Source organism: Periplaneta americana, chromosome 17, assembly GCF_040183065.1.
Source record: "Periplaneta americana isolate PAMFEO1 chromosome 17, P.americana_PAMFEO1_priV1, whole genome shotgun sequence".
In the NCBI taxonomy this organism is placed as follows: Eukaryota; Metazoa; Arthropoda; class Insecta; order Blattodea; family Blattidae; genus Periplaneta; species Periplaneta americana.
Window position 1 is genome coordinate 128,492,465 of NC_091133.1, and position 27,936 is coordinate 128,520,400.

A 27,936-nucleotide genomic window follows, 5' to 3' on the forward strand; every position below is an offset into this window, starting at 1 on the left:
TTCACCAGCATTATCACCTTCATCTCACTCAGGTACTAGATAACCTCATCAGTTGATAAACTGTCCATCGTACGATAGCAAATTAAAAAAAAAAAACAGAAATGAGAGTTTATAATAATGGATGAAATGGGGTGGTATGTGTGTATATGTTAAAGTGATGGTGGATCGAAAAATAGAAATGTGAAAAGCCACCATAATTAATAATAATTCTAAAGTTGACTGACAAATATTATACCATATATACACGAAAGTAATTAATTTGTTCTGGAAAAAGAATGTGTTACTAAATACAATAATAACTAAATGAAATGTTGAAATTGAAGTATTGACGCTTTTTTCTTGTTAGGATTTTGAGAATCAACAATGTCCACCAATGACATGTGAGCAGAGTAGAGAACGCATGCTGTCCATGCTGAGTCAGAGCTCTGTACAAGCGTACAAGAAGCGGCACCTGGTTGAGAATAATGGAGCTAACCAAATACTAGCATATTCAGCCAAAAAAATTAATGCAAAACCACCACTTGTGTATTCAATATTAAAACCTGAAACCAAATCCGACTCACCCTCAACGAAATCAAAAGGAGTTCGATTGGTTTCAGCTAAAGAGGAAGTATATCAAATTATTGATAATGGAAATGTAAAAAAAATGATTAATTTACTTGTTACATTGTTGAGTCTAGAATTTATTGTTTTGGTTTTATTTTTATTATATATTAAATTTATTTGAATGGTTCCTATTTCACCTATTCCAAACACCTAAAATGGTCTTTCCAAAAACCTAACAATTCGGTCCCTACTTATTATACCAGCTATTTGTTTATTCAAGTTATGACATCTGTATATGTGTACATGTATGAAACGTAAGAATGAATACTGGGGAAAGCGACTTTTGAGCCATCTTGTATACAGGGTGTTTCAAAAACACGGGGCATAATTTCAGGTATGTATTTCCCACATGTAGACAATCAAAATAGTTCATTACAACATGTGTCCGAAAATGCTTCATTTCCGAGTTATGGCCTTCACAACATTGAAATTCACTGGAACGTTTTTCTTTCTGCAGGTCGTTGTCATTACAGAAGATGTTCAAAATGTCCACCTCCTGCTTGAATACAGACCTCACATCGATGTCTTATTGACCTGCGAACACGATCCCAAACTCCAGGAGTATTGCGTATGTCCTCAGAACATGCCACAATTCAATTCCAAACCAGGAGAGTTAAATTTTCCATACTCGCACAGACGGTAATGGAGACGTACAAATGTCTTCCGATCTGGACATTGTCGCTGTGGGTACCTCTCCTGGTACAAACGACGAGCCAGCGCAGCATTGCCGTCCGCCTTACCGTACATGAAGTGTATCTCTGCCAGCTCTTGATTTGAATACATGTCGCACAGTCTAACGCCTACACAACACTGAATGTAACCTTCGCCTCGGAATGAATTGTCAGAGTGCCCTCTTAATGTCTCCTTTGATGGCAACGACCTGCGGAAAGAAAAACGTTCCGGTGAATTTCAATGTTGTGAAGGCCATAACTCGGAAATAAAGCATTTCCGGACACATGTTGACATGAACTATTTTGATTGTCTACATGTGGGAAATACATACCTGAAATTATGCCCCGTATTTTTGAAACACCCTGTATTATACTGTGACAGCCACATCGAGACTCGATCACGTGTCCCGCAAGAGAACAGGTCGCGCGGGAGTCGACACGGGCTCCACAGAGCACTGGGAGGCGGCACGCGAGAGGAGAGGAGAGGAGAGGAGAGGAGAGGAGAGGAGAGGAGAGGAGAGGAGAGGAGAGGAGAGGAGAGGAGAGGAGAGGAGAGGAGAGGAGAGGAGAGGAGGCGAGATGCTGTTCCGCAGACATGACGAAGGGAGATGGGGAAGTAAAGCAGCTGGTGACTGAAGGGGAGAAATCCAGAGAATTCGAGAGGTGCCATCTTCTAGGCATCTGTCGATTGATCGCGAAATCGTACTCTCCAGAAACTATGGTTTAGTTATAATACGACCCGTGAGTGAACTTGAGCAGCAGTTTAATTAGTTGTAGCAGTCGTCAGTTTTTGGTCAGCCAGTCAGTGTAGCAGTGAAGCCAGCGTCGAGACCGGAGTTCGACTTGTGGAGTGTGTCCTCAGCTGTGTGAGTGCAGTGGACTGCAGTTAGGGGACCGGAGTTCGAAGTTTAGTGGACTGTCTCTGAAGGTCTGGGGTTCGAGATACTGTGAACTCGAGTGACTGAGCTAGAACAACTAGCCAAGGCAAACGAACTGGGAACTGAGAACTGACAGTTCTGTTTTGTAAATAGTGCTTTGTGAACATTAGTTAAGATTAGCAGTACATTGTTGTTCTCAATAATCCAAGTGAATTGTCATTGTCGTCTGTGGAGTGCAATAACGAATACTATGTTGCTGTGTGGAGTGGAAATCCCATTGTTGACGGGAGTGTTTACATTCAATTATAGAAAGTGATTATTGTCGTTTTGAGAATAAAATTACATTCTTGTTTTGTATAAAAGTTACAATATGAAAGCAGTTATCTCTTACAAGCCACACACAAAAATGCAACGAAAACGATGTTATAATAATAATAATAATAATAATAATAATAATAATAATAATAATAATAATAATAATAATAATAATAATAATAATAAAAGGTAAAAGGTAAAGGTATCCCCGTAACATGCCATGACGGCACTTGGGGGGCATGGAGGTAGAGCCCCATGCTTTCCATGACCTCGGCACTAGAATGAGGTGGTGTGGTCGGCACCACGCTCTGACCGCCTTTTACCCCCGGGAAAGACCCGGTTCTCAATTTTATAGGAGGCTGAGTGAACCTCGGGGCCGTTCTGAAAGTTTGGCAACGAGAAAAATTCCTGTCACCACCTGGGATCGAACCCCGGACCTTTCAGTCCGTAGCCAGTTGCTCTACCAACTAAGCTACCCGGCCGCCCCTATAATAATAATAATAATAATAATAATAATAATAATAATAATAATAATAATAATAAAGTGATAGAGCAGAACTACAACATACCTTGCTCTAGAAGTGTGTCTGGTGCTACTGAACTGTCGTCTATTTCTCATTATTGCTGACTGATCTCGAGGAAGTGGGCAATCACGAAGGCTGTGACTCCCCATGCAATTAAAGCATGATGTGCGACTTGGTCCTTCATTCTTGTTAGCTTCACTACTGCCTTCTTTTGGTTTCTGAAGAACTTCGCTAAATTTCTGTGAAAAGATTATGAAAGAATTTTTGTACATTATCAACATTCAAAATCAGACTTCTGGGTATTCCACCATGTGACGGAACTTAACATTGCTAACATTTCGGGACTACACAATCCATTATCAAGACAAACAGATAAAACCAGAGGGCTCGACTGCTCCAGCATTTCTCACACTATGGTCCGCAGACCACAAGTCAGTGGCGGTTCCTCGGGGGAGGGAAGAGAGGAACGTCCTCCTCACATTTTCTTATTTTGAAAGTAAACACCAAATAAAATACGTGCCTTGAAATTCGAGGAAGATTCGATAATTTTTAAGTTCACAGCTATAAGAAAAACTCGGTTGATCGAGTTTTAAACACGCGCGCTCATGTGCTGCTAGAAAACTGTGAGAAAGATGAGAGATTGTCTGTGTGGAGGAAAGGCACTCCATTCCTCCTCTACTGCAGTTAACACACATAGACAACAGCGCACTAGCGGCCAGAGAAAGAAGCAGAGTTTTAAAGCAAGTAAATGAACGAAGAGGGAGGAGATCCTCCTCTGAATCAGTCATGGGCGGGAAATAGAAACCGACTGGTCGTGCAGCAAGCTCGCTACCGCTGCCACCTAAAGATGTTGCATTCAACCGGACTATAACACATCTAGGAGGAGACACAACAAAAACAGTTTTAACACAATGCTATGAAAGACACCATGTAAACTTTTTTTAATTATAAATCAAAAATATTGTTCATTGCACTTTATATAGGCTACTATTTATGGTTTGAAACTTTCGTGGATATTTGAAAGTTAAAGTCGGGTTTATGTAAAACAAAGAGGAAGTAGTTCTACGTAGTTGGCCCCTGAAATTCACTTCTATTCATTGTTTACTAGACAGGGCAACAGGCAAGTTATCAGTTTTGTACAAATATATTTGAAACTGAAAGTAGGTACTCCAAACTACATCATTTTTAACATAAAAAATTAATCAGCCACCGGGAGCTTTGAACAATAATGATAGTATGACTTTACAAGAACTGACATTCTTCAAAAGCATGTGATACTGAACTTGTAAAATGTACATGTGGCAACACAGACCACGTGGGTGGGTGCAGTGTTCTCTCTTTCCTCAGATTATTTCCCATTCCCATTTCCATTTCCGTAAAACGGTTCCGGTTACGAGTTAGTAGCTAGTCTCTTCCAACACGTGTGATGCTGTAGTGTGCTCGAAAAATGCTACGAGCTTGTGAATTTCCTTGTAATTGTTAATTTGCGCAATTATTCAACAATGAATGGAAGTGAAAACATAATATATTTTGGACAATTTAGGAAACTCAGTTTACAAGAACAGATTATTGCTATACAGAAGGGAAGGCCAACACCAACACTACCTGGTCTTACATGTATGCATGTACGCTAATTTGTAGCATGTTTCATTCAAGAAGGTGTCATTTCGTGCTGTTAACTTTTTTCCTCCTCTTAAGAAATATGCAGGAGCCGCCACTGCCACAAGTGGTCCTAGACGTCTGCCTTTGCGTCCTCTGAGATTGAACATGTATTAGGTAAGACCGAGCATTTGTCCGAGAAAGATGGAAAAAAAAAAAAAAAGATCACTCTATTATTGAGAACCACAGAGTAACAGGATTCCACTGCAAAAGTTTTCTTTCATAAAAACATAATAATTACAGACGTGGACAAATTATTAACAAAATTGACGATTTTTATGATAATTCTGTGTACAAAATTTGACTTTTCAGTTTAGACTACAATTGACAATTTTCATATTTCTATCATTACAGTAGACAGAAATATGCAAAAATGTAAACTGTAGTTTAAATTGAAGAGCTTAATTTTGTAAAATTATATAATAAAAATCTTCAATTTTGTTAATAATTTGTAAATTAGCAAGAATGTCAACTACAGTCTAAATTGAAGAGTCAAATTTTGTAAAACTATAAAATAAAAATCTTCAGTTTTGCTAATAATTTGGAAATATCCAAAATGTCAACTGTATTCCAAATTGAAGAATCGAATTTTGTAAAAATATATAAAAAAAACCTTCAGTTTTGCTAATAATTTGTAAATATGCAAAAATATCAAATGTAGTCCAAATTGAAGAGTTAAATTTTCTAAAAATATACAATATAAATCTTCAATTTTGCTAATAATTTGGAAATACACAAAAATGTTAACTGTAGTCTAAATTGAAGAATCATATTTTGTAAAAATATATAATAAAAATCTTCAATTTTGCTAATAATTTGTCCACGTCTGTATGATCAACACTGTTTATGACTTTATGGAGTTTGGAAATTACATCTCTCTCTCTTTCTCTCCCAGGATTGACGTTTTATGAAAAGTATAACACTACCTACTCTACTCTCACCTACAAAGAAAATATGTAACAGCTAATTTTTTTCAAGAATCAGGATTTGACTCCTGTCTCCAGGAAAACAACATAATAAATCGAGAAGTATAACAATAAAATTCTAAAGATGCTTTTTGCTAGACAACATGTGTAACATAGTTTACATTAATGACAACATCCAAAATTGGAAAAGTATCATTAATTGTGACATGCCAAAAAAAAAAAAAAAAAAAGAAAAAGCAGAGAAGATTTATTGAAGAAATGATGGGTTTCTGAAGACAAATGTTTTTCTACTGATGGAAAAACAGTCTTCTGTGCAATATGGCTTCTTAACAATTATTACTTTGAATTATTTTCATTTATATCGTAATATTAAACCTCTAAAATGTAGTTTTTACTGCATATATTTCAATTTTTAGCGCATATTTCAACAGTCTTTACTGCATAGTTGCATGCATATTTTCAGGTTTTTAGTGCATAAAGTTAGGTGGTCTATAAATCATAACATACTACACAATCTGTATTCCTGTGAAAGAAACATTATATATATATATATATATATATATATATATATATATATATATATATATATTATTTCTATTTTTATCTACAAATGTCATGCTCATTCATGAAGTTGTTTGTACACAATCAAATTTTTGTCAAATTCAACAATTCACAAGAATTTTCAAGACTTGGGCTGTACTGAGTTTCTGAACTTGTGCCACATTGTCTGTGTTACTAGCACTAACCGTTCTCAGAGCTGTGGATAAGAATTGAGGAGTCCACTGCAAGAATGATGGATGTCATTTGGAATACATTTTGCAGGAGAAGCAATTGAAAGTTTTAAATGCTTAGCGCTCAAAGCTTAACTGTGATTTTCCGATCATTACTGGACAATGACTATCAGTGTTAATGCCATATAACTCTCTATGTACATTCTATATGTCTTAAGCTATGCATTGACAGTCTTGGTTCATTTTCGACAAGAAAGTGACATCCATCATTCTTGCAGTGGACTCTTCAATTATCAGTTGGCAGAGATATTTATACAGTGGCTCTTGGGTATATGTCAGACACTAGTTGATTACGTTGTTATCTCTCTTGTGATTGGTCCTTAAGTCATTGTAGATGTTGATCTTGTTTGCTGGCAGATGTGTGAAGGGCGTTGGCCTTGAAAAAAGGAATATGGCCCTCCTAAGTTCGACTTTTTTCTGATGCCGTCCGTTGAATCTCATTCTCTTCTTAATTAGTCTGCAGCATTCTTCTCTGTTCATTATTCTGACATTCTCTATGAATGTTATAGGATGGCTGATTTTCTTCATGGGTAAATGTGGAGGACGGTGGCTTCCATCCAACTACGATATTCTGCGGAGTTCTGGCGATAACATCTTGTTGAGTAAGGAGAGGAAACGTGGCTCCATCCAGTTTATTGGCAATGAGTTGGAGATCGTTCCCCATCATTGATATGAATCTTCTAAGGCAGAATGCTGCTAGCAGTATCTCTATGCTGAAGGTCCAGATGCTATGATCTGTCGACAAGGAATCGTGGATAAGTGATGAGAACCTTCTCAGACAGATTGCTGCGGGTAGTATCTCTCTCTGCTGTAGTTCAGATGCTCTAGTCTGTCGGTCTTGAATCCAGTGGCGGCTGCTGATCATGTTGCAGCATTGCACAATGACCAAGTTTTTCCCGCACATTAAAATTTTGTTTATAATAAATAACTAAACAGATTTTAAGCTTCCTTCTCGTCGAATTGAAATATATACGTATTTTTATTTATATACAATTCAAGAATTCGAGTATAAAATAATCAGCTTTTATAAAATTCATCAAATTGTGAATACTTCAGAAGTGATCGTTGCGTGGCTCCAGCAACAGCCAGATTCGTGTAGCGGCTGGTACTGAAGGTAGGCTCAGCTCAGAGTTCCCAATCCCAGCAGTTAACACAGCTGGTCACGGCACAGCTCTTGCAACAACCGGAAGCAATTAGTTCTTGTATTTGCCCGTAGATTGCAGAGGTAGGCATTCCAAATGGACACAGTCGCTGGATGACTCGTGACTTGAGACGAAATTTTCAGATTTTTTCTGAGTCTTCGTTTCTCACGTGGTTTCTCACTTCCTGTTTCCTGACCAACGTGCAGCTAGGTGAGCACGTGGTCCAGTCATTTTATATTCGTGTGAAATTCATTTAATCCTCTTTTAAATATTTAGTTTTTGTTGGAATTTAAGTAGTTTTATGTGAATTGTGCTGCATAATACAATTTTTTTTTATTGGATGTGATATTTCCGTCAAGTTTGTGACATAGGTACGTAGCCATATAACGTTATGAATTTTGTAAGTTGTTTAAAAAACAGGAACTTTTCTGGAGTTTAATGTGAATTGTGGTAGTTATCACAATTTTTATAGTGCAGTGATGTTTTCTTCAAGTTTGTGATATACGTGCGTTTACCAATATGAATTCTGTAAATACTTTACAAAACAAGAACTTCTCTGTACTTTCTGACGAAGAAAAATAACAAAATTAAAGAACTTGGTAGACCACTGCCTGATCTAGATATTGTCCAGACAGTTACTACGGGGAAAAGACAGTTCAAGAGAATTTTTAGAAAGGAAATTTACAATAATCATGACTGGCTTTGTGGTTGTGAAGTGAAAACCGCACTGTTTTGTTTTCCGTGTACCTTGATGGGGAACAGTCGTGGACAAGAACGGACATTACTGATATTAATCATTTAAGTACCAGCATTGGATTAAAATGTTCATGACCATGTACTGATAAAGGTAACTAATTCTACCCCTCTCATCACAGAAAGTGCAACACCTAGACCCAAACTTCACCAGCCGCCACTGCTTGAATCATCAATTAATAAAGGTGTTATTGTCAGAACTCCACAGAACATCATAGTCGGATGGAAGCCACCATCCTCGACATTTACCCATGAAGAAAATCATCCATCCTATAATACTCACAGACAACATCAAAATAATGGACAGAGAAGAATACTAGGGACTAATTAAGAAGAGAATGAGATTCAGTGGATGACAGAAGAAAGCCGAACTTATGAGGACAAAAATCCTTTTTTTCAAGGTTATTGCCCTTCACACAGCTGCCAGCAAACGAAGACCAACATCTACAATGATGATGGTTGAAAATTCGACAGCGCACATTGAAGCCAGCCCCATTCCCATATATATGTGATGGACCATTCACAGAATTTGGACGACCTAAGGACCAATCACAAGAAAGTTAATAATACAACCAACCAGTGTCGTGCAGGAACCCAAGAGCCACTATATAAATATCTCTGCCAACTGACAATTCTTACCCACAGCTCTGAGGATAATCACAGTAGGATGATCTAAACGTTAGCTCTAGTAATTGAGATTATGCGGCACAAGCCCGGAGACCCAGTACAATCCATGAACAGTAGGAGCGGAAACCTACGTCAACGCTTTTCAAGACTTGCCAATAGGATCTACTTTACAAGTTTTATTGTCAAATCACTTACTAGACTTGAAAGTAAATAAGTACATGTTCTAATTGATCAAAGATTTGACAATTATTTTGAAGGAATTGACCAAAGGGATTCGAAAATATTATGGCGGCAACAACTACAAAAAAAAACATGGCGTCCTGGTCAAAAGAAGTTGTTTGAGAACTAATTCAATTATATAAATTAAACGTACGTCTGTATGACATAATGCATATGAGAAAATTGTAAGGCAGATATCTCGAATTAAGTATCAATACATGTATTTTTTTAAAGAAGAACATTCTGACCTATAACCTAGACAAATACTAATCGTAAATATTTTGTTTTAAAACAATATGTAATCGTAATATTCTCCATTTTAGGTTACTGTACAGTTAAGTAATATAAATATTGTTTTGTATAAGCTAGTTATTATCCAAAGGATTTACTGTACAGTCTCAAAAACAAAAAAACTGGCCTGACTCTTGAAAATCCTTACAGAGCACGATTCACACCACCACAATTTAAGAATGGTTTTCAAACCAGTATTATTTTAATAGTATTACTGGAAGGTATTTCACACGTAATGCAAAATCCACGAAAGTATCTGAAAATAAAATTAAATCAATGCCTAAGAATCACTGTGTAACAATGACAACCATCAATGCACTCTAGCATGCCAGTGCCATCGCAAGACATTCAGTCCCAGCATGACACGTTAAATCTTCCCGATCTCTGCCCTCGTTGGATATAGCGTCGATCATATCTGGTGACGTGAAGAGCCAGGGAAGTTGGCCGCAGCCCTTAACTGATTCACAGAGTGGAACGGATTCTATTCATGAGCTCTGCAAAGGGTCTCATCATCTTCCCGTGTTGAATATGTGGACGTTTTGTAGAATGGCGCTTTCAAAACTCCCCATAATTTAGATATCTATGTGCTCACCTCTGTGCTGTCCTCACATGAACCCGCACAATCGACTCGCCTCCGACGCAGAATAGCCATTTGCCACCAGTGTAATAACTTACTGTCTTCTGTCGGCCATGTTCCTACAGATTAGCCTGGTGTGGCCTACATCTTTAGTCAACAGTGTGACTACTAAACATAATAAAATATTAATAAAGATTTAAGTTGCATATGGTTAAGGAATAGCAATTTTCACACTCCATTAATTTATTTATAAATTACAGTGCATAACAAAATAATCTTGCAGTGTAGGCTTTCACGGCCGGAGTCTATAGATGTAGATTCATTTTCCGGGCTGAGAGGCCGTGGTCTATTGGTTGGTTTTATACCAGACGTTTCGTCTGCAACTGCGGCAGACATCTTCAGTGGAGTGGTATCCGAGGTCGCGTACCTGAGGCAACTGATCCTGTGGCTGGTTGTGCGGGCGTATTTATAGTGCGGCTCGCGGGCCGAGGCCTGTTGTCGCTGAGGTCCACACCGCTTTGTTCGCTGCTCCCGTTCTGGGTTCCGTCCTTTTGTTGTAGTGGCTTCTTATCTGTTCTGTTTAGGACCGGGTACCAACACTTGTTTAGCTTTACGCCTTCTTCCTTGCGATTAAAGTTGTTGTTATGTTTATATATTTCAATCGCTTCTCTATGTAGACGGGGGAAGAAGTGCGTCGTCGTGCTCAAGATGTCCGTGTCCTTGAATCTTATGTTGTGATCGCCCTCTTCATAGGCATGTGCTGCCACTGCCGATTTGTCGATCTGTCCTAGGCGGAATCTACATCCATAACAAAATAGTTTATTTCCACAACTAATGTGAACCGTGTCTAATTAATTTGAAGTAAAGCGAGTTAATGCCCAATTTTGTGATATAGTCGTATCCTGGAGTATTGCATTGGTTCATACAGAACGTTTTCTGTCACAGACGGTTTTAATCTGTTTCCGATTCAGTTGGTCGAGTGTTCGAACCCACTGTCATGCATTGTATATTTGTGAAATTAATTTACTTCTTTTTTTGTTAACAGTCCTTACCGCATTACTTACTTCCACTGAATTCTTTACCCTGGCACTTGTCCTAACTACTAAGGAATAACTTACAACGAAAAACAACTAATTTTATTACCTCTACTAGTTATTCTCTAGTGAACCAGGCCACTCGTCCTCTGATCATGTGCACTGCCTCCTTTCTGGGACTTATAAAGTATCTGTGCAATAAAACTTGTTTCTAAGACTGTACATGTTTATATTGTAATTATATTTGGTAGGTAGGCCTACATAGGTTACACTATATAGCTCGCGCAAGAAACGATTACCGAAAAGCAATGATGGCGTTGCTGTCTGTTTTGACGTGTGTATATAGGCACACCGAGGGGGAGAGGTACGAGCCGATGGAAGTATTGTTTCTTCCAAGAAGATGAACAAATGAGGACATCGCTGTGGAAATAAAGAATGTAGCAAGAGAAAAATTCGAAGCTAATTAAACGCGCAACATATGTTTACGAATGAAATAATAATTTGTGCGATACAAGACACATATTCACATGCACTGGAACAAACTAAAGTCCTAATGTAACTAAATATTACAATGCAAAACTGATTCTATCGATGTCATTTCTCTTCCGACTGTACTCTTGAATATCATTCAAGTTATCTCGTGACCTTTCCTCTCGCCCGCTCTTCCTTATCGCATTGTTTGATCCGCATTCCTTCCGTCGGTAATCCGTACTTGCGAGATCTATACCTGCAGCACAGGTTTTAAAATTTTGTCAAATCTTTAGCAATATGAAAAAATCTTTGATAAATCATTTTCAATATTGATCAATTTTTCACAAGTTTTCTTGTGAGTATTGAATGGAAGAATAATTTGATCATGTACAAGCAGCTTAAGGTATATGTACACCCACAAAACGCAAAAAGTGATGAATAATTAGAATTTTAAAAATATAACTATTTTAATAGAGAATTTTCTCCCCTTTAATTTGATATAAGAATTTTCGATTTATGCCTTATGGTTTTTCAAATAAGTCCCATTTTACAAAATTCTGCTTCATCAGCCACGGTTACTTCTACGAAGATCACTCCAAAAGTAATGCACAACATTTTTTAAAACTTATTTTTTATTCTAAACCTTTGTAATTTATGGAGGTCATAGATACATCCTTCCTGCATAAGGCAGTTGAAAGGTGCGGGGATTATGTGGAAAAGTGACGTATTGTTCCTGAAGGATGTATCTACATTCTATGAAAATAGCAAAGCTGTAGGATAAAAATGTAATTTTTAAATAAATATTATGGATTACTTTTGGAGTGATCCTTGTAGCATTCAATCCCCTCGTCCAGCATTGCTTGTAAAATAAACTTCTTTCTAGTCTCAAAATAGATGCATAGATATCAGGGCATGCTCTTTAGATTGAAAACACGTTTTTACATAATGAAGTAATTTATAATCTTTTACTGTTAGTCATAAAACTGTAAATTTGTGTGTCAGTGATGTTGTACGTCATTTTAATGAGTCCAAAAGTATAAATTAAAATTCTGAGGAGGATGGGCATAAACGCTGGGACAAACACCATCGCAGGATTTGTTGCATCAATGGAAAATAGGGACAAAAAAAATTCAACACCTGAAGTTAAAACAAGGAGGAGATATTTGAGAGGCAGAAAGAAGCTTAAAAACTGGACCGACATGAAGCTGCTTAAGGGGTGACATATGATGATGGAGTCTTCTAGGCTCTGAAAGTTTGTGGCTCATTTCCTGCAAATAGTAATTTTAGAATATTTAATTCTTTTAAACATGATATCTCAGCCAAATATGGTGATACCAAGAAAATATTGGTGTCATTTTGAAGCTTGAAATGTCCCCCAGTGCCTGACAATGAGTAAAATAACATTAATATAGTTAATAATGATCTATGGATTTTTACATGATTTATGCAACATAAAATATTAGTATAAGTTACATATGGTAATATTTAATTAATGTAAATAAAAATAAAAAATAGCTCTATGTCAGGCACTAAAGAATAGTTTTAGCTATAAAACAGGAAAAAAAACTGTGGCTCTGTCTTAAAAACTGCATGAGCTATCATGTTTCAAGTTGTATGTCAAAATTATAAACAAAATAATTTTTATAAACAATTTAGACATAATTTCAAGGGATCTGTTCACTTCATTCTCTTTCTGGTACCATTCTCAATTGTATAAAAATTCTACAGAGGAAAATTATGCAAAAGAAAGTTTTTTGTATGTAAAGGTGTACATATTCATCTGCAATACTCGTAAATTTGGCCATATAACACCTTCCCTCCAGTTACTTTCATGGGTGCGTCTGAAGGAACGAAGAACAATACATTCACTGTCTCTTCTGTTTAGAATCATGCATACTTCTACTCCGAATTATCTGTTATCGCGCTTTCAATTTCTTACAACTCTTCGAAACCGACATCAAGCACTTCTTTCTATCCCTCATCATAGAACGTCTCTATACTCATCCTCCTACACTGTAGAAATACCTCGTCTCTGGAATTTGCTACCTAATGACGTCAGGGACTGCCGGACTTTATCACAATTCAAAATTAAATTGGAAAATTTTGTCTTGTTTAATGCTTTTTGGATATTGCTAGAAGTGTTGATTTGTGTTTTTTTTTTACTCCAGATTAAAATCGCAAGTTTCTTGTTTATGTTAGTTAATTAGGATACAATTAATTATACTTAATCACTCATTTAAAGTTTGTGTGACTGCAACCTGTGTATATTTTTGTGTGACTTTACTTTGTTTATAGTGTTTTTTTTTTTTCCTTTTTATTTCTCTTATTGTATTTGTATTCCTGGTGTTGTGGAAGAGAAGGCCTGATGGCCTTAACTACACCAGAATAAATAAATAAATAAATAATAATAATAATAAATAATATACCTTAAGGAATAGAACAAACTTCATAATACCAATCTGACGACATTGTACACTTACTTGGTTATACGCCGGCACATCCAAGTCATCTTTTACTGTTGGACGAGTATCAACCTTAAATAAACTTGAGTCGTCAACAACATCAGCATCTTGAGAATCCTCCTCACTCTCTTCTTCCCAGACGTCAAGTTCTAGATCTGATGTATCAATTTCTTCTTCAGTGTCAGGATCATGATTTGCTATGAGTTCCTTCAAAAACTTCTTTATAGCACTTTTATATTTCCTGTAAAATACCCAGCCACTTTTTCAATTACCAACTAGATATGTATTTATACACATCAAAGAAAAGAGAATGATTACATTGATTTATTATTGGACGAGCTAAGATTAAGTGGGGACAAAGTTATATAAAATTCAGTAACATTAGTTCAACTTAAGGTAAAATCCATAGCTCTTCGTTGTAATAATGTTGGTTCATTGGTATGTTGAGTAGTCTGTGTACCATTCTTCGGAATGCAGTATGTTTGTGTTGTGTTGAGTGGTTGGATATGTTGTGTATGTGTGTTGTTGTGGGTTTTTTGTAGACTTTGAATGTATGAATGACTTTTGTTATTGTGATGTCTAGAAAATTTATAGATTTGTTGTTTTCAATTTCTAATGTATAGTGTAACTTTGGGTGTATTTTGTTTATGTGTCAATGCAGGTTTTGGATCTGTCTTTTGTTTCTTATTTTAGACATTTTATGGCTTCTAAAATTTTTTATTGTAGTACAAACTTGCTATTAACCGATACTGTAATTGAATCCACAGACTTCAGACCCAAGACAAGCTTGAATGACAAGAAAGATGAAAGTACGAGGTCTGACGAATTTCAGCATGTTGTTCTGACTGTAAGCAATTCTATACGAGTTTCTCATTTCTGACATATATAGGTCGACCATAATGAGCTATGCTATCTAGATAATTATCTCTGGGATAGGTTAGAGCTTACAAGCAAACGTTCTGATGAGGGCAGATAAAGTTAAATTTTTTTCTTCTGGCATGTTAATAATATCAAAAGAAGTGCTTATACAAATTTTGGCCACTCGACCGCAATTACAAGGCCGTCTAGAAAGTGATTTTCCTTGGGACCGTTTATAGAAAAAAGCACAATTTTATTGCATAGAAATATTTATTGAAACAGATACAGCAATTGTTGCGCTATTTGTCAACATATCCACCACTGGAATTGAGACATTTGTCATACTGTGGGATCAATTTTTGTGTCATAGAAGTCAGCTGCCTCAGATCGGAACCAGCGTTTGACTGGATCTGTACCTCTCTCTGTTGATTCCATGATTTGAGAAATGTCTGAATTCCGATGGAAAATTTGTTGAAAAATAGTTCAACAGCTGTGTCTGTTCCAATAAATTTGTCCAATGAAATTGTGTTTTTTTTTTCTGTTAACGGCCCCTGGCAAACTTATTTTTTTACGGCCCTTGTAATTGCAGTTGAGTGGCCAAAATTTGTATAAGCACTTCTTTTGACATTATTAACATGGAAGAAAAAAATTTAACTTTCTTATCTGCCCCCACCAGAACGTTTGCTTGTTAGATCAGAGATGAGCAAACACATGTGCCAAAGCACATTGATAGTACACGCAGTGCAAACAAGGGGATATAGTGTCGATTTTATAAAACCTCCTATGTGACAGTACAGAACATAATTTTTCAGAAGGAAGAAAAAAAAAATTAAATATCAATAGGCCTACATAAGAATATTAGATAATTCGGTAGAAAACGTTGATGAATATGACGACATTATCAAGGATCAGTGTAGGCCTATTGAGATTTAATTAATTTTTTCTTCCTCCTGAAAAATTATCCTCTGTACTGACACATAGGAGGTTTCAATGATATTAAGCATAAGAAACATCATACTGCATGAATATCGCGAGGCATGCTGGATTATTTCAGTCATGTTTATCCGTGTCTGGCTTAGATGACAGATCTCCACCTTGCTTGTATTATTTATTGTGTTGGGTACAATTTTGTAATGCAGTACTCAAAAGCACAAAAATTGTTATAACTTACTTCCATTTCAGAAATCCCTGATATCACTCATTCTATATATCACAAGTACAAAGGAAACAAATGTCCAGCAATCGCAATTAAATACGGCAAACATGAAAAATCATCCTGTGCAAAAAGGACATAGGCCTACAGTAAAAGTATTTCACATTTCAACAATTTATTGTTAGGAAGATAATTTCAGTCACTAGTATATTTATACCTTTCCTTTACACTGGCAGGCCTTGAGGTACACAGAATCATTTATGCGTACTTGTGTACACAAAATGGGTGACATCAGACTGAAACAGAAGTATAGGAATATTCGTGGTCATATACAATATCATAATAAACTCTAAACAACATTAAGCCAAGCTCGGCTATCTAAAGTAGGAACAATAGTATACTTAAAATAAAACTGAATCATTGTATATGTCCAAGAAAGTTCCCATATTGTTTGATTATGTGATATAACTAAATGTGCGGTATTCATTAGTGACAACATAAGTGTCAAACAGAACTTGTAATTGTAGTAACAGTACTGGTAAGCCAGAAATACTGAAATTTAGTATAAACTACTTCAATAAGACTGTCTTTTGAAGTGTCAGAATGGAGTTTACATTATGTTAATTCTACATAAAATTAATTCCAGTTAACTTCAAATAGCAGGCTACTTTGAGAGTCTAGTACTGGATAACAACTAGTTTAGTTAGTTCAAATGAACTCGCTCCCAAAGTTTGTCCTGGTATTTAGGTACACATACGTAAACAATTTTGCTTCCTTTTCAAGATAAAAATTGTTTTATATGAAACATTTCACAGCGTTGTTTTGGGAAAGCCATTGATTTAATTGCCAATATGCTCAGTCAATTTAAGAGAGCAGTGTATTATGATAATAAATTATTGAAGTAATTATAGTTTTACCCTTTAAATGTGCAGACATTTTATCAGAACAAATGTAACTTCAAATTTCTGCACATTTAAAGGACAAAATTAAAATTCTTTCAATCATTTATTATGATAATACGATGCTCTCTTAAATTTACTGAACATATTGGGAATTAAATCAGTGGCAGTCCCAAAACATGCTATGAAATGTTTCATATAAAACAATTTTTATGTCGAAAAGGAAGCAAAATTGTATTGAACATTTTTTTGTTTGAAACATCTCAAAGAATACACCCCATGAAATTAATGGCATTACTTACGGTTGAAAAAAAAATCTCTCTCTCTCTCTCTCCCTCTCTCCCCCTCTCCCTCTCCCTCTCCCTCTCTCTCAAGTGTTACAAATTAGTCCACTTAAAAGAATCAATAAAACTAAATGCTAATTTTTCCAAATCTTATTACAGGCAGAAAGATACTTTCAAGCACTAGTGTATTTACACCTTTCCTTTACATTGGAAGGCTTTCAGATGCAATTTAGTTAGTGTACTTGTGTACATAAAATTGAATGAGAATTTATACATCACCAAAACCACCAAAATATGTTCTCTGCAGAGAAGAAGATTCAACTATAACATTCCAGATAAAATACTGGCGTATCACGGGCTTACTGGAAAAAGTTGGTCTCGTTGCTTTCCTACATAGTTCCCAAATTTTTCCAGTAAGCCCGTGATATTAGAAAACAAATGGAGAAAATTCAATGTTCTGAGCATTTGATTAATTAACCATTAGAGGAGGCAACCTTTCAGACTGCATCATGGATGGCATTCTGTTGGGCCCCAGTCATGGGAATCTGATATTTTGAATGGAATAATGAAAATCTAATTGTTTGTATACATCTGAAATGTGATTAATATAATATGAGGACAAATCAAAAAGTCTTCGCCCCAATTTTTTTCAGCCACAATAATAACATACAGGGAAATCAAAATATGTTGTTGTTGTTTTCTAATGCCAGGCGTTTGACAATAAAGTCATTTGACCTCTTGCACTCCAATATTTTTCAAAGATATTATCATGTCCAGCCAATGAAGCACAGATTTTGAGGTGTTCCGAATCCATTTCTTGGTTTCAGTTGCACAATGGGCAGTTAGGGGACTGATATATTCCAATTCTATGCAGGTGTTTAGCTAAACAATCATGGCCTGTTGCCAATCTAAATGCAGCTACAGACGATTTTCGTGGTAAATCGGGAATTAACTGTGGATTTTGATGCATAGAGTTCCATTTTTTTCCTTGGGATTGTGTTATCAAATTTTGTTTGTTGAAGTCTAAGTATATAGATTTAATAAATCTCTTCACAGAGTAATACGTAGATTTAGTAATAGGTCTGTAAGTAGCAGTGCTGCCCTTCTTTGCTAAAGCATCCGCATTCTCGTTTCCCAGGATTCCACAATGGGATGGTATCCATTGGAATACAATTCTTTTATTGAATGATATTAATTGAGAGAGCATTTTAGTTATTTCTGCTGTTTGAGATGAAGGTGTGTGTTTAGAGACGATTGATAGAATAGGTGCTTTGGAGTCTGACAATATAACTGCATTCCGAAATTTATTGATGTGGCATAGAAAATTCCTCAGACATTCACTTATTGCAATGATTTCACCATCAAAACTTGTTCTTCCATATCCAAGTGATCTATAAAGTGAGAAGAGACAGCACGGAACACCTGCACCGGCACCTTGCTCTCTGGAGATCAAGGATCCGTCGGTGTATAAATGAAGCCAGTTTTGTGGAGGGTACCTAATATTAATTGTCTTTAAAGACAATTGTTTCTGTATTTCAGTGTTTACTTCTGATTTCAGTATTTCTTCTGTTAAATTTAGATTATATTCTATATTTAATAGAGTTAAAGGGTTTGGTTTAATTTGTAAGGAAATCAAAATATAGTCAGTGTTCTAAGTACCCTTGACTATTTTTTCACAGTCACAACCACAGTTCAGCAGTTGTTCCATTGCACCACTAGTTTGGAGATGCTGCTGTTGTAGAATTCGGTCAGTGAAGTGCGGAACCAGTGTCAGACAGCAGTCTTCATGTCGTCATTGGAAATTAACCTCTGATCTGCCAGGAACTTTTTCAGTGGACCGAACACGTGGTCATCACTGAGGACGAGGTCTGGACCATACAGTGGATGCCCCACAATCTCCCATCTGAATGACTGCAGTTGGATGGCAGTCCTGTTTGCAACAAGTGGCCTGGTGCTTTTTCCTGATGGTAGCAGTCTGGTGGTTGTTCCACACTCGACCAGCCGAATTCTACAAACCAGCATCTCCGAACTGGTGGTGCAATGGGACAAATGCCTTAACCGCAGTGGTAACTATACGGAAAAATAGTCAAAGGTACCTAGAACACTGAGTGAGTATATTTTGATTTACCTCTATGTTCATTGTTCCACACTCGACCAGCCGAATTCTACAAACCAGCATCTCCGAACTGGTGGTGCAATGGGACAAATGCCTTAACCGCAGTGGTAACTATACGGAAAAATAGTCAAAGGTACCTAGAACACTGAGTGAGTATATTTTGATTTACCTCTATGTTCATTGTTCCACACTCGACCAGCCGAATTCTACAAACCAGCATCTCCGAACTGGTGGTGCAATGGGACAAATGCCTTAACCGCAGTGGTAACTATACGGAAAAATAGTCAAAGGTACCTAGAACACTGAGTGAGTATATTTTGATTTACCTCTATGTTCATTGCTCCACACTCGACCAGCTGAATTCTACAAACCAGCATCTCCGAACTGGTGGTGCAATGGGACAAATGCCTTAACCGCAGTGGTAACTATACGGAAAAATAGTCAAAGGTACCTAGAACACTGAGTGAGTATATTTTGATTTACCTCTATGTTCATTGTTCCACACTCGACCAGCCGAATTCTACAAACCAGCATCTCCAAACTGGTGGTGCAATGGGACAAATGCCTTAACCGCAGTGGTAACTATACGGAAAAATAGTCAAAGGTACCTAGAACACTGAGTGAGTATATTTTGATTTACCTCTATGTTCATTGTTCCACACTCGACCAGCCGAATTCTACAAACCAGCATCTCCGAACTGGTGGTGCAATGGGACAAATGCCTTAACCGCAGTGGTAACTATACGGAAAAATAGTCAAAGGTACCTAGAACACTGAGTGAGTGTATTTTGATTTACCTCTATGTTCATTGTTCCACACTCGACCAGCCGAATTCTACAAACCAGCATCTCCGAACTGGTGGTGCAATGGGACAAATGCCTTAATCGCAGTGGTAACTATACGGAATAATAGTCAAAGGTACTTGGAACACTGAGTGAGTATATTTTGATTTACCTCTATGTTCATTGTTCCACACTCGACCAGTCGAATTCTACAAACTAGCATCTCCGAACTGGTGGTGCAATGGGACAAATGCCTTAACCGCAGTGGTAACTATACGGAATAATAGTCAAAGGTACTTGGAACACTGAGTGAGTATATTTTGATTTACCTCTATGTTCATTGTTCCACACTCGACCAGCCGAATTCTACAAACCAGCATCTCCAAACTGGTGGTGCAATGGGACAAATGCCTTAACCGCAGTGGTAACTATTCGGAAAAATAGTCAAAGGTACTTGGAACACTGAGTGAGTATATTTTGATTTACCTCTATGTTCATTGTTCCACACTCGACCAGCCGAATTCTACAAACTAGCATCTCCGAACTGGTGGTGCAATGGGACAAATGCCTTAACCGCAGTGGTAACTATACGGAATAATAGTCAAAGGTACTTGGAACACTGAGTGAGTATATTTTGATTTACCTCTATGTTCATTGTTCCACACTCGACCAGCCGAATTCTACAAACTAGCATCTCCGAACTGGTGGTGCAATGGGACAAATGCCTTAATCGCAGTGGTAACTATACGGAATAATAGTCAAAGGTACTTGGAACACTGAGTGAGTATATTTTGATTTACCTCTATGTTCATTGTTCCACACTCGACCAGCCGAATTCTACAAACTAGCATCTCCGAACTGGTGGTGCAATGGGACAAATGCCTTAACCGCAGTGGTAACTATACGGAAAAATAGTCAAAGGCACTTAGAACACTGAGTGAGTATATTTTGATTTACCTCTATGTTCATTGCTCCACACTCGACCAGCCGAATTCTACAAACCAGCATCTCCGAACTGGTGGTGCAATGGGACAAATGCCTTAACCGCAGTGGTAACTATACGGAAAAATAGTCAAAGGCACTTAGAACACTGAGTGAGTATATTTTGATTTACCTCTATGTTCATTGCTCCACACTCGACCAGCCGAATTCTACAAACCAGCATCTCCAAACTGGTGGTGCAATGGGACAAATGCCTTAACCGCAGTGGTAACTATACGGAAAAATAGTCAAAGGCACTTAGAACACTGAGTGAGTATATTTTGATTTACCTCTATGTTCATTGCTCCACACTCGACCAGCCGAATTCTACAAACCAGCATCTCCAAACTGGTGGTGCAATGGGACAAATGCCTTAACCGCAGTGGTAACTATACGGAAAAATAGTCAAAGGTACCTAGAACACTGAGTGAGTATATTTTGATTTACCTCTATGTTCATTATTGTGACTTTCTGATTCACCCTTGTATGTTACTAGTCAGCGATGTATGGTAAAAGAAACTGGCCATCCTACCTCATTATCTCCTGCTTAGCTGCCTCATGAGTGACGTCTTATTGGTGTCACTTATGAGGTTCAAAATTGTCTTTGGACAGTTCACTAAACAACAAAAAATGGAAATATTTTTGGATATTCTACTTCTTCTCAAAAATCCAGTAACTTTTGATTGAAACATTTTTATTTTAAATGTGGTCTTAAGAAGAAACAGCTTGTTTGAAAATAATACAGACTCCGAGAAAAATCCCATGACAGGCTGATACTCTAGCCTACGCAGATATCTTAGGGGTTTAATATAGTCTTCATACTCTTTGGAAAGAAGAGCAAGAGTAATATTCTGAAAGAATTTAAATACTTAAGTACAATAATTACAGATGAGAACAAAATGGACACAGAACTTAACCTCAGATTAATGCTTGGCAACAGAAAATATTTTGGACTTAAGAAACAATTTAGCTCCCAATACCTTAGCCTTCAAAGACTAAAATATATACGAGGGGGATCCAGGAAATAACGACCATTCGCGCATACCCGCTGCGCAGCTGACTCCCCTTCCTTGTTTGAAGGTCAACTGGCTTCCTTAACATGTGTTCTCATAATGTTGTGAATACTGGTTGCAACAAGTCGCCATTGTGCATTTTGTGTTACTTCAAAATGAACGACGTGATTGATAATCCCGCCGACTGTGAGGTGAGGAGTGTGATTCGTTTTTTGAATGCCCGACATTTGAAACCTGCAGAAATTTACCGGCAATTGAAAGAAGTGTATGGTGATACTGTAATGAATGAAAGAAATGTGAGAAAATGGTGCGAAATGTTCAACAATGGGCGAACAAATGTCCATGATGAAATTCGACCCTGACGCCCATCACTCATCACAGAAGACCTGAAGACTAAAGTGAACGACAGAATCTTGCAAGACAGGCGCACATCACTGGACGAATTGCTGAAAGACTTTCTAGGTGGTACGCGTTTTGGAAGTGATGAAGAGTTGAAGACAGTGAACACCTGGCTTAATGAACTGGCGGCAGAGGAGTATAACACGGGAATTCTAAAGCTAGTGAACAGATACGACAAATGTTTAAATGTAGGTGGTGATGATGTAGAGAAATAAAGGAAGTTATGTAACAGACTTTGTTTTTTCAAATAAATATTTTTATTTTTAATTATTACAACAAAACGGTCGTTATTTCCTGGATCTCCCTCGTAAAACTGCACTCAGACCAGTTGTCACCTATGGCTGTGAAAGCTATGTTTAAACAAAGACACGAGAAAATAAGCTTAAAATATTTGAAAGAAAAATATTTTTTGGCCCTACATGTGAAAATGGTACTTGGCGCATTGGATATAATGATGAATTACATAAGGCTCGACATCGATATAGTTAGAATAATTAAAACCTTAAGGATTAAGTGGCTGAAACATCTTTACAGAGAAAAGAGATGAATCTGTACTGTAAAGTTAGCGGTACTTTAACTAAAATAGATGGTGAAGAAGAATTGGACAGTCTAACAATAGATGGTTGGATAGTGCTGAACAAGGATTGAAAGTATTGGTAGTACAAGGATGGAAATGAATGGAGGCACATTGTAGAGGCAGGCTGTAGCACCAGCAATGACGATAATGACCTGTTTTCAAAGCCAACTAATATCTTAACTTAAAAATGGATGGTCATGTCAGTTGTTGAGCTCTTAGGCCTACAGAGAGAGAAATATGATACAGTTTGACGTTGAGGTAGGTTAATGCAGGCAAAATTACAGACTAGCATCTGAAATTTTCAATGAATGACAATGAAATTTAAACAGCTGGAAGTATGACCATATAAATACGAGGCCTGTCTAAAAAGTATCCGACCTTTAGCCAGAAAAAATATTTCAAATACCTGACGGGGTTGGGACCCTAATCCCCTTCAAAGTAGGCCCCTTGTGCTTGCACACTTAGCCCACCACTGCCGGAAACACCTCTGGAAGTCTTCTTTTGGAATGGTGTTCAGCTCCGTCGTCGCGTTCCGCATTATCTCTTCTCTACTCTCAAAACAGGATCCTTTCAGTGGTGTCTTCAATTTTGGAAACAACCAGAAGTCGCAAGGAGCCAGGTCTGGAGAGTAGGGAGGTTGGCGAACAGTTGTAATTCCATGTTTGGCCAAGAAAGTGTGGATCAATTGGGATGAATGTGCGGGGGCGTTGTCGTGATGCAAGTACCAGTTGTTTGCCGTCCACATGTCTGGTCTTTTGCGCCGAACTGCATCACAGAGTCGCCGGAGAACATCGTGATAGTACTCCTTTGTCACCGTTTGTCCTTCCGGTGCGTATTCGTGATGCACAATCCCACGGACATCAAAGAAAACAGTCAGCATCACCTTGATTTTGCTTCACACCTGCCGCGCTTTCTTCGGCCTTGGAGACTCAGGATGTTTCCAATGTGACGACTGTCTTTTTGTTTCTGGGTCGTACCTGTACACCAATGACTCATCTCCAGTTATCACGGTGTTCAGAAACCCAGGATCAGTGTTGGCGGTGTCCAGAAGGTCCTGTGCAACGTCACGATGGAGGTCTTTTTGTTCCGGGGACAACAACTTGGGCACGAATTTCGTAGCCACTCGGTTCATGTTCAAATCATCACGCAAAATTGCATGTGCAGAATCTTTACTCACTCCAACCTCTTCGGCAATCTCCCGCACGGTCAAACGACGATCTGCCATCACCAAATTTCGCACCCTCTCAACAACAGCTGCACTCCGAGCAGTTTGGGGCCTGCCACAACGCTGCTCACTCTCCGCTGATGTGCGGCCATCTTTGAATCGGTTGAACCACTCCTTAATTTGTGTTACACTCATCGCATCTTCCCCAAACACCTGCTGAATCTTACGAATTGTTTGACTTTGAGAATCACCAAGCTTTTGACAAAATTTGATGCAGTATCTTTGCTCAATTCGTTCAGTCATCTTGCGAGAAAACTAAATCCGACAAACACTTAGAACAGCACCTTACTTGGCGACCACCAGCCAGTGACTGGCACAAGCGAATGCGGTGAAAAAATTCAAGCATGCGCATTACGGTTCCTCCTTCCACCGTGCACAGTGGCGCCGCCTTAGAATCACTACTTTGCGCGGGAAAATTTAAGGTCGGATACATTTTAGACAGGCCTCGTATTGTGACAGCTGCAACGCGGTTCGAACACGCGTCCGACAGGGCGCGCGGCAGACGAAATGCTGGTACGGGGAGCATCTGCATGCTGAAGGGCAGAGGGGGTGTATTACGGCAACGCGGCGAGGGGAGGTTAAGCGTGCATCTGCTACCTGCCGAGTGAGGATGGAAGCAAACTGCTACGTGCGGAGTGAAGGGGGGACGGACCCTCCCAAATCGTCCGGAAGTCTGTCGAAGTGGAGATACCAGATAATTCGAGAGAGCTATCTCTGGACACCCGTAGAAATTTCTCGTAACTATGGTTTAGTTATAAAAGAAGAAACGCGAGTGAACTTGAGCAGTTTATTCAGCCAGTCAGTAAGCCAGCGTTGTTACAGTCAGTGAACAGAGCAAGCCAGCCAGTCTTGTGTACCGGAGTTCGACTTGAGTGTGCGTCCGCAACTGTGTCAGCATCCGAAGGCCTGAGTTCGAGTGCAGTGGACCGCAGTTGGAGGGACCTGAGTTCGAGTACAGTGGACTGTCTCTGAAGGTCTGGGGTTCGAGATTCTGTGAACGCGAGTGACTGAGGTAGAAGAACTAGCCAAGACAAACGAGCTGTGAACTGAGAACTGACAGTTCTGTGTTGTAAATAGTGCTTTGTGAACATTAGTTAAGATTAACAGTTCATTGTTGTTCGTAATAGTCCAAGTAAATTGTCATTGTCGTCTGTGGAGTGCAATAACGCACGCTGTGTTGCTGTGCGGAGAGCAAATCCCATTGTTGACGGGAGTGCAGTTAAATTGTAGAGAGTGAAGAGTTATTGTTGAGATAATAAAATTACAGTGTTGTTGAGTTGAAACAAATTTACAATATGAATGTGTAAAGGAGACAAATCGCATCAAGGTGAATATTCACGTGAATGATGAGAATGCTATTAACAATCTCGCTGCTGTTGATGTGAATTCGCAGATAAAATATCAACTGGTGAGACATTGGCATCAGCCACACATCAGTAAAGTGGATACTAAAGCAGCAGAAATATCATGTTTATTATATCTGCCTGCATCAGAAACTCTCACAAAGAGATTGTATTGTGTTGTATTTATTAACATTCCATGGTATTCATACATTGCTTCACAGCTAGAATATGGCACAAGTCAAAAAAACTTAATAGGCCTACTATTATAAAATCTTAATTTATAGTCACACAGTCTTACTAATACACCGTGTATAGTTTTTATACGAGACTTATGCAGAGTTGAGACAGAAAACGTTACTAATAAACCGTGAATAAGCTATGGACGTATAAACAAGCTGTAACTATACAATGGGAATTGCTTTGCAGTAGTTATATACACGAAACCCCTTGTTTAAATGTTGTATATAGGGAAAAAATGGCCGCCCCTCTAACAGCTGTTCGTATTGACTGTCATTTTATGATGATGGTTACCTTGTAACCACAGAAGAACAAACCAAAGATCATAGAATTATTAGAATAATATTGCTGTAGCTTGTACTCTTTGACCAAAATGTAGTGTGGTAATCGATTAGAGCCAGCTGTACTATCGATATTTAACACGCCACACTAGAGCGCTCTGCCGGATGCAATAGAGAACCTCAGATATTCTATTACCTTTCGTAACGAAGTAATGGCGAAACTATGACGTAGCTGTGTAACAGGTGTACTGTTATACACGACGTATGTAGTGATTATTAGTAAGGAATTTACACACGGCTTATAAACGAGGTACTCATTGTATAAGTATAAGACAGTTAAACGTCTGTATATAGGGTTTTTATTAGTAAGACCGACAGTCTAGATGAAATATATACAGACGAGGTTTACAATATAATCTAATAGTACAACACAAAGTTTTAGTATCAATTTCATGAAGTGTTATGGAATGTCATGAATTCACCTACAGAATAGAAGGCGTGAGAAATTAGGTACTTCTTTAATTTGGCCTTAAATAATCTTATGTTTTCAGTTTCTTCTTTTATATCGATAGGGAGGCTATTAAAATTTTTTACTGCCATATAACGCACTCCTTTTTGATAGCACGATAGACTTGCCGATGGAGTATGAAAGTCATTTTTTACATGTATTTATGCTGTGAACTGTTCAATTAGTTACAAAGTTTTCACGATTACATACGAGGAAGATTATTAATGAAAACATATACTGACAAGCCATGGGCATTATTTGTAGTTTAAAAATAATTCTACATGATTCCCTAGATTTGGCACCTCCTATTATTCTAATTATCAGTTTTGCATTGAGTTCTGTTGAATGGTTACGTAATAGTATTGCAGAAAATGGTTCATTATTGACATACATATTATTTCTTGATGAGGCAATGTTTTCGAAAACTGGCAGTATTAATAAACACAGCATGCATTACTGGACACTTGAAACTCCCAAATGGATGAGAATTGAATCTTTTCAGCATTGTCAGTCATGAAATGTTTACTGTGGTATCATTGAAAACTTTATCATAGGTTCTTGCTTTCCTCAAGGCACAATTACAGGTGAGATATCACATTCAAGAGAAGCAGGAATTGGAAGAACATGTCCTCTCTTTTCATTTTATAGGAGAATATACAGTAGAACTTGGTTATAGCGACTTCGTTTTGTGCGACACCTCGCCTATAACGTCAAATATTCTGTGGTCCCAACTAATTCCCCATAAGACATAAGCTTTTCTACCTTGCTTAATACAACAAACGTATATGCTTCTGCCTCGCATATAACGTCATTTTCAACCTCGGTTTGGAATACGATTTTCTAAGAACCAAAGTATTTTAAGAAATATTTTGTTGAAATCTGGTAACCTGGCATATTCTTTACTGTCCCCTTCTGCCATAGATCCCTGGAATGCAGGCAGATTCCCTACCCCATTGTAACCCGCCCTAATTCATGTGGTATTAACGGTAGCTGCTTGCGATCAATTTCGACAGGAAGTTTTCACTAAATGGATGCATTTTAACGCAGTATGGCCACTAAAAGAAGAGTTTTAACATTGGAAGAAAAAGTTAAAGTGATTCATCAAATTGAAAAAGAAATTAAAAAAGCTTACATGTGTCGTGAGTTTGGCCTAGTTAATTTCACAATTCAAATGATTTGGAAGAGCAAGGATAAAATTGTTGCTGCATTTGACCAGAAAGGATCGAAGCTAGAGGAGGGAGCAGTGAAATTGTAACTGAAATTATGAACATACTCGTAGAACGTAATTTAGAAAGTGTGTATTGGGCAAGTAGGAGACAACAGAGAAAAATGAC

General features: G+C 37.8%; 1 protein-coding gene across 2 annotated transcripts in view; it reads right to left on the reverse strand.

Annotated features, from left to right (window-relative positions):
* LOC138692602 (zinc finger CCHC domain-containing protein 8 homolog) overlaps positions 1-27,936 on the reverse strand; it is an 82,173-nt gene that overhangs the window by 45,629 nt on the left and 8,608 nt on the right. For both annotated transcript variants that reach the window (XM_069815618.1, XM_069815619.1), the window contains exons 2-3: positions 13,965-14,187; positions 3,040-3,233 (exon numbers count right to left, since the gene is read on the reverse strand). In XM_069815618.1, coding sequence (XP_069671719.1) covers positions 3,040-3,233; positions 13,965-14,187 — 417 coding nt within the window. The remainder of the gene's footprint in view (positions 1-3,039; positions 3,234-13,964; positions 14,188-27,936) is intronic.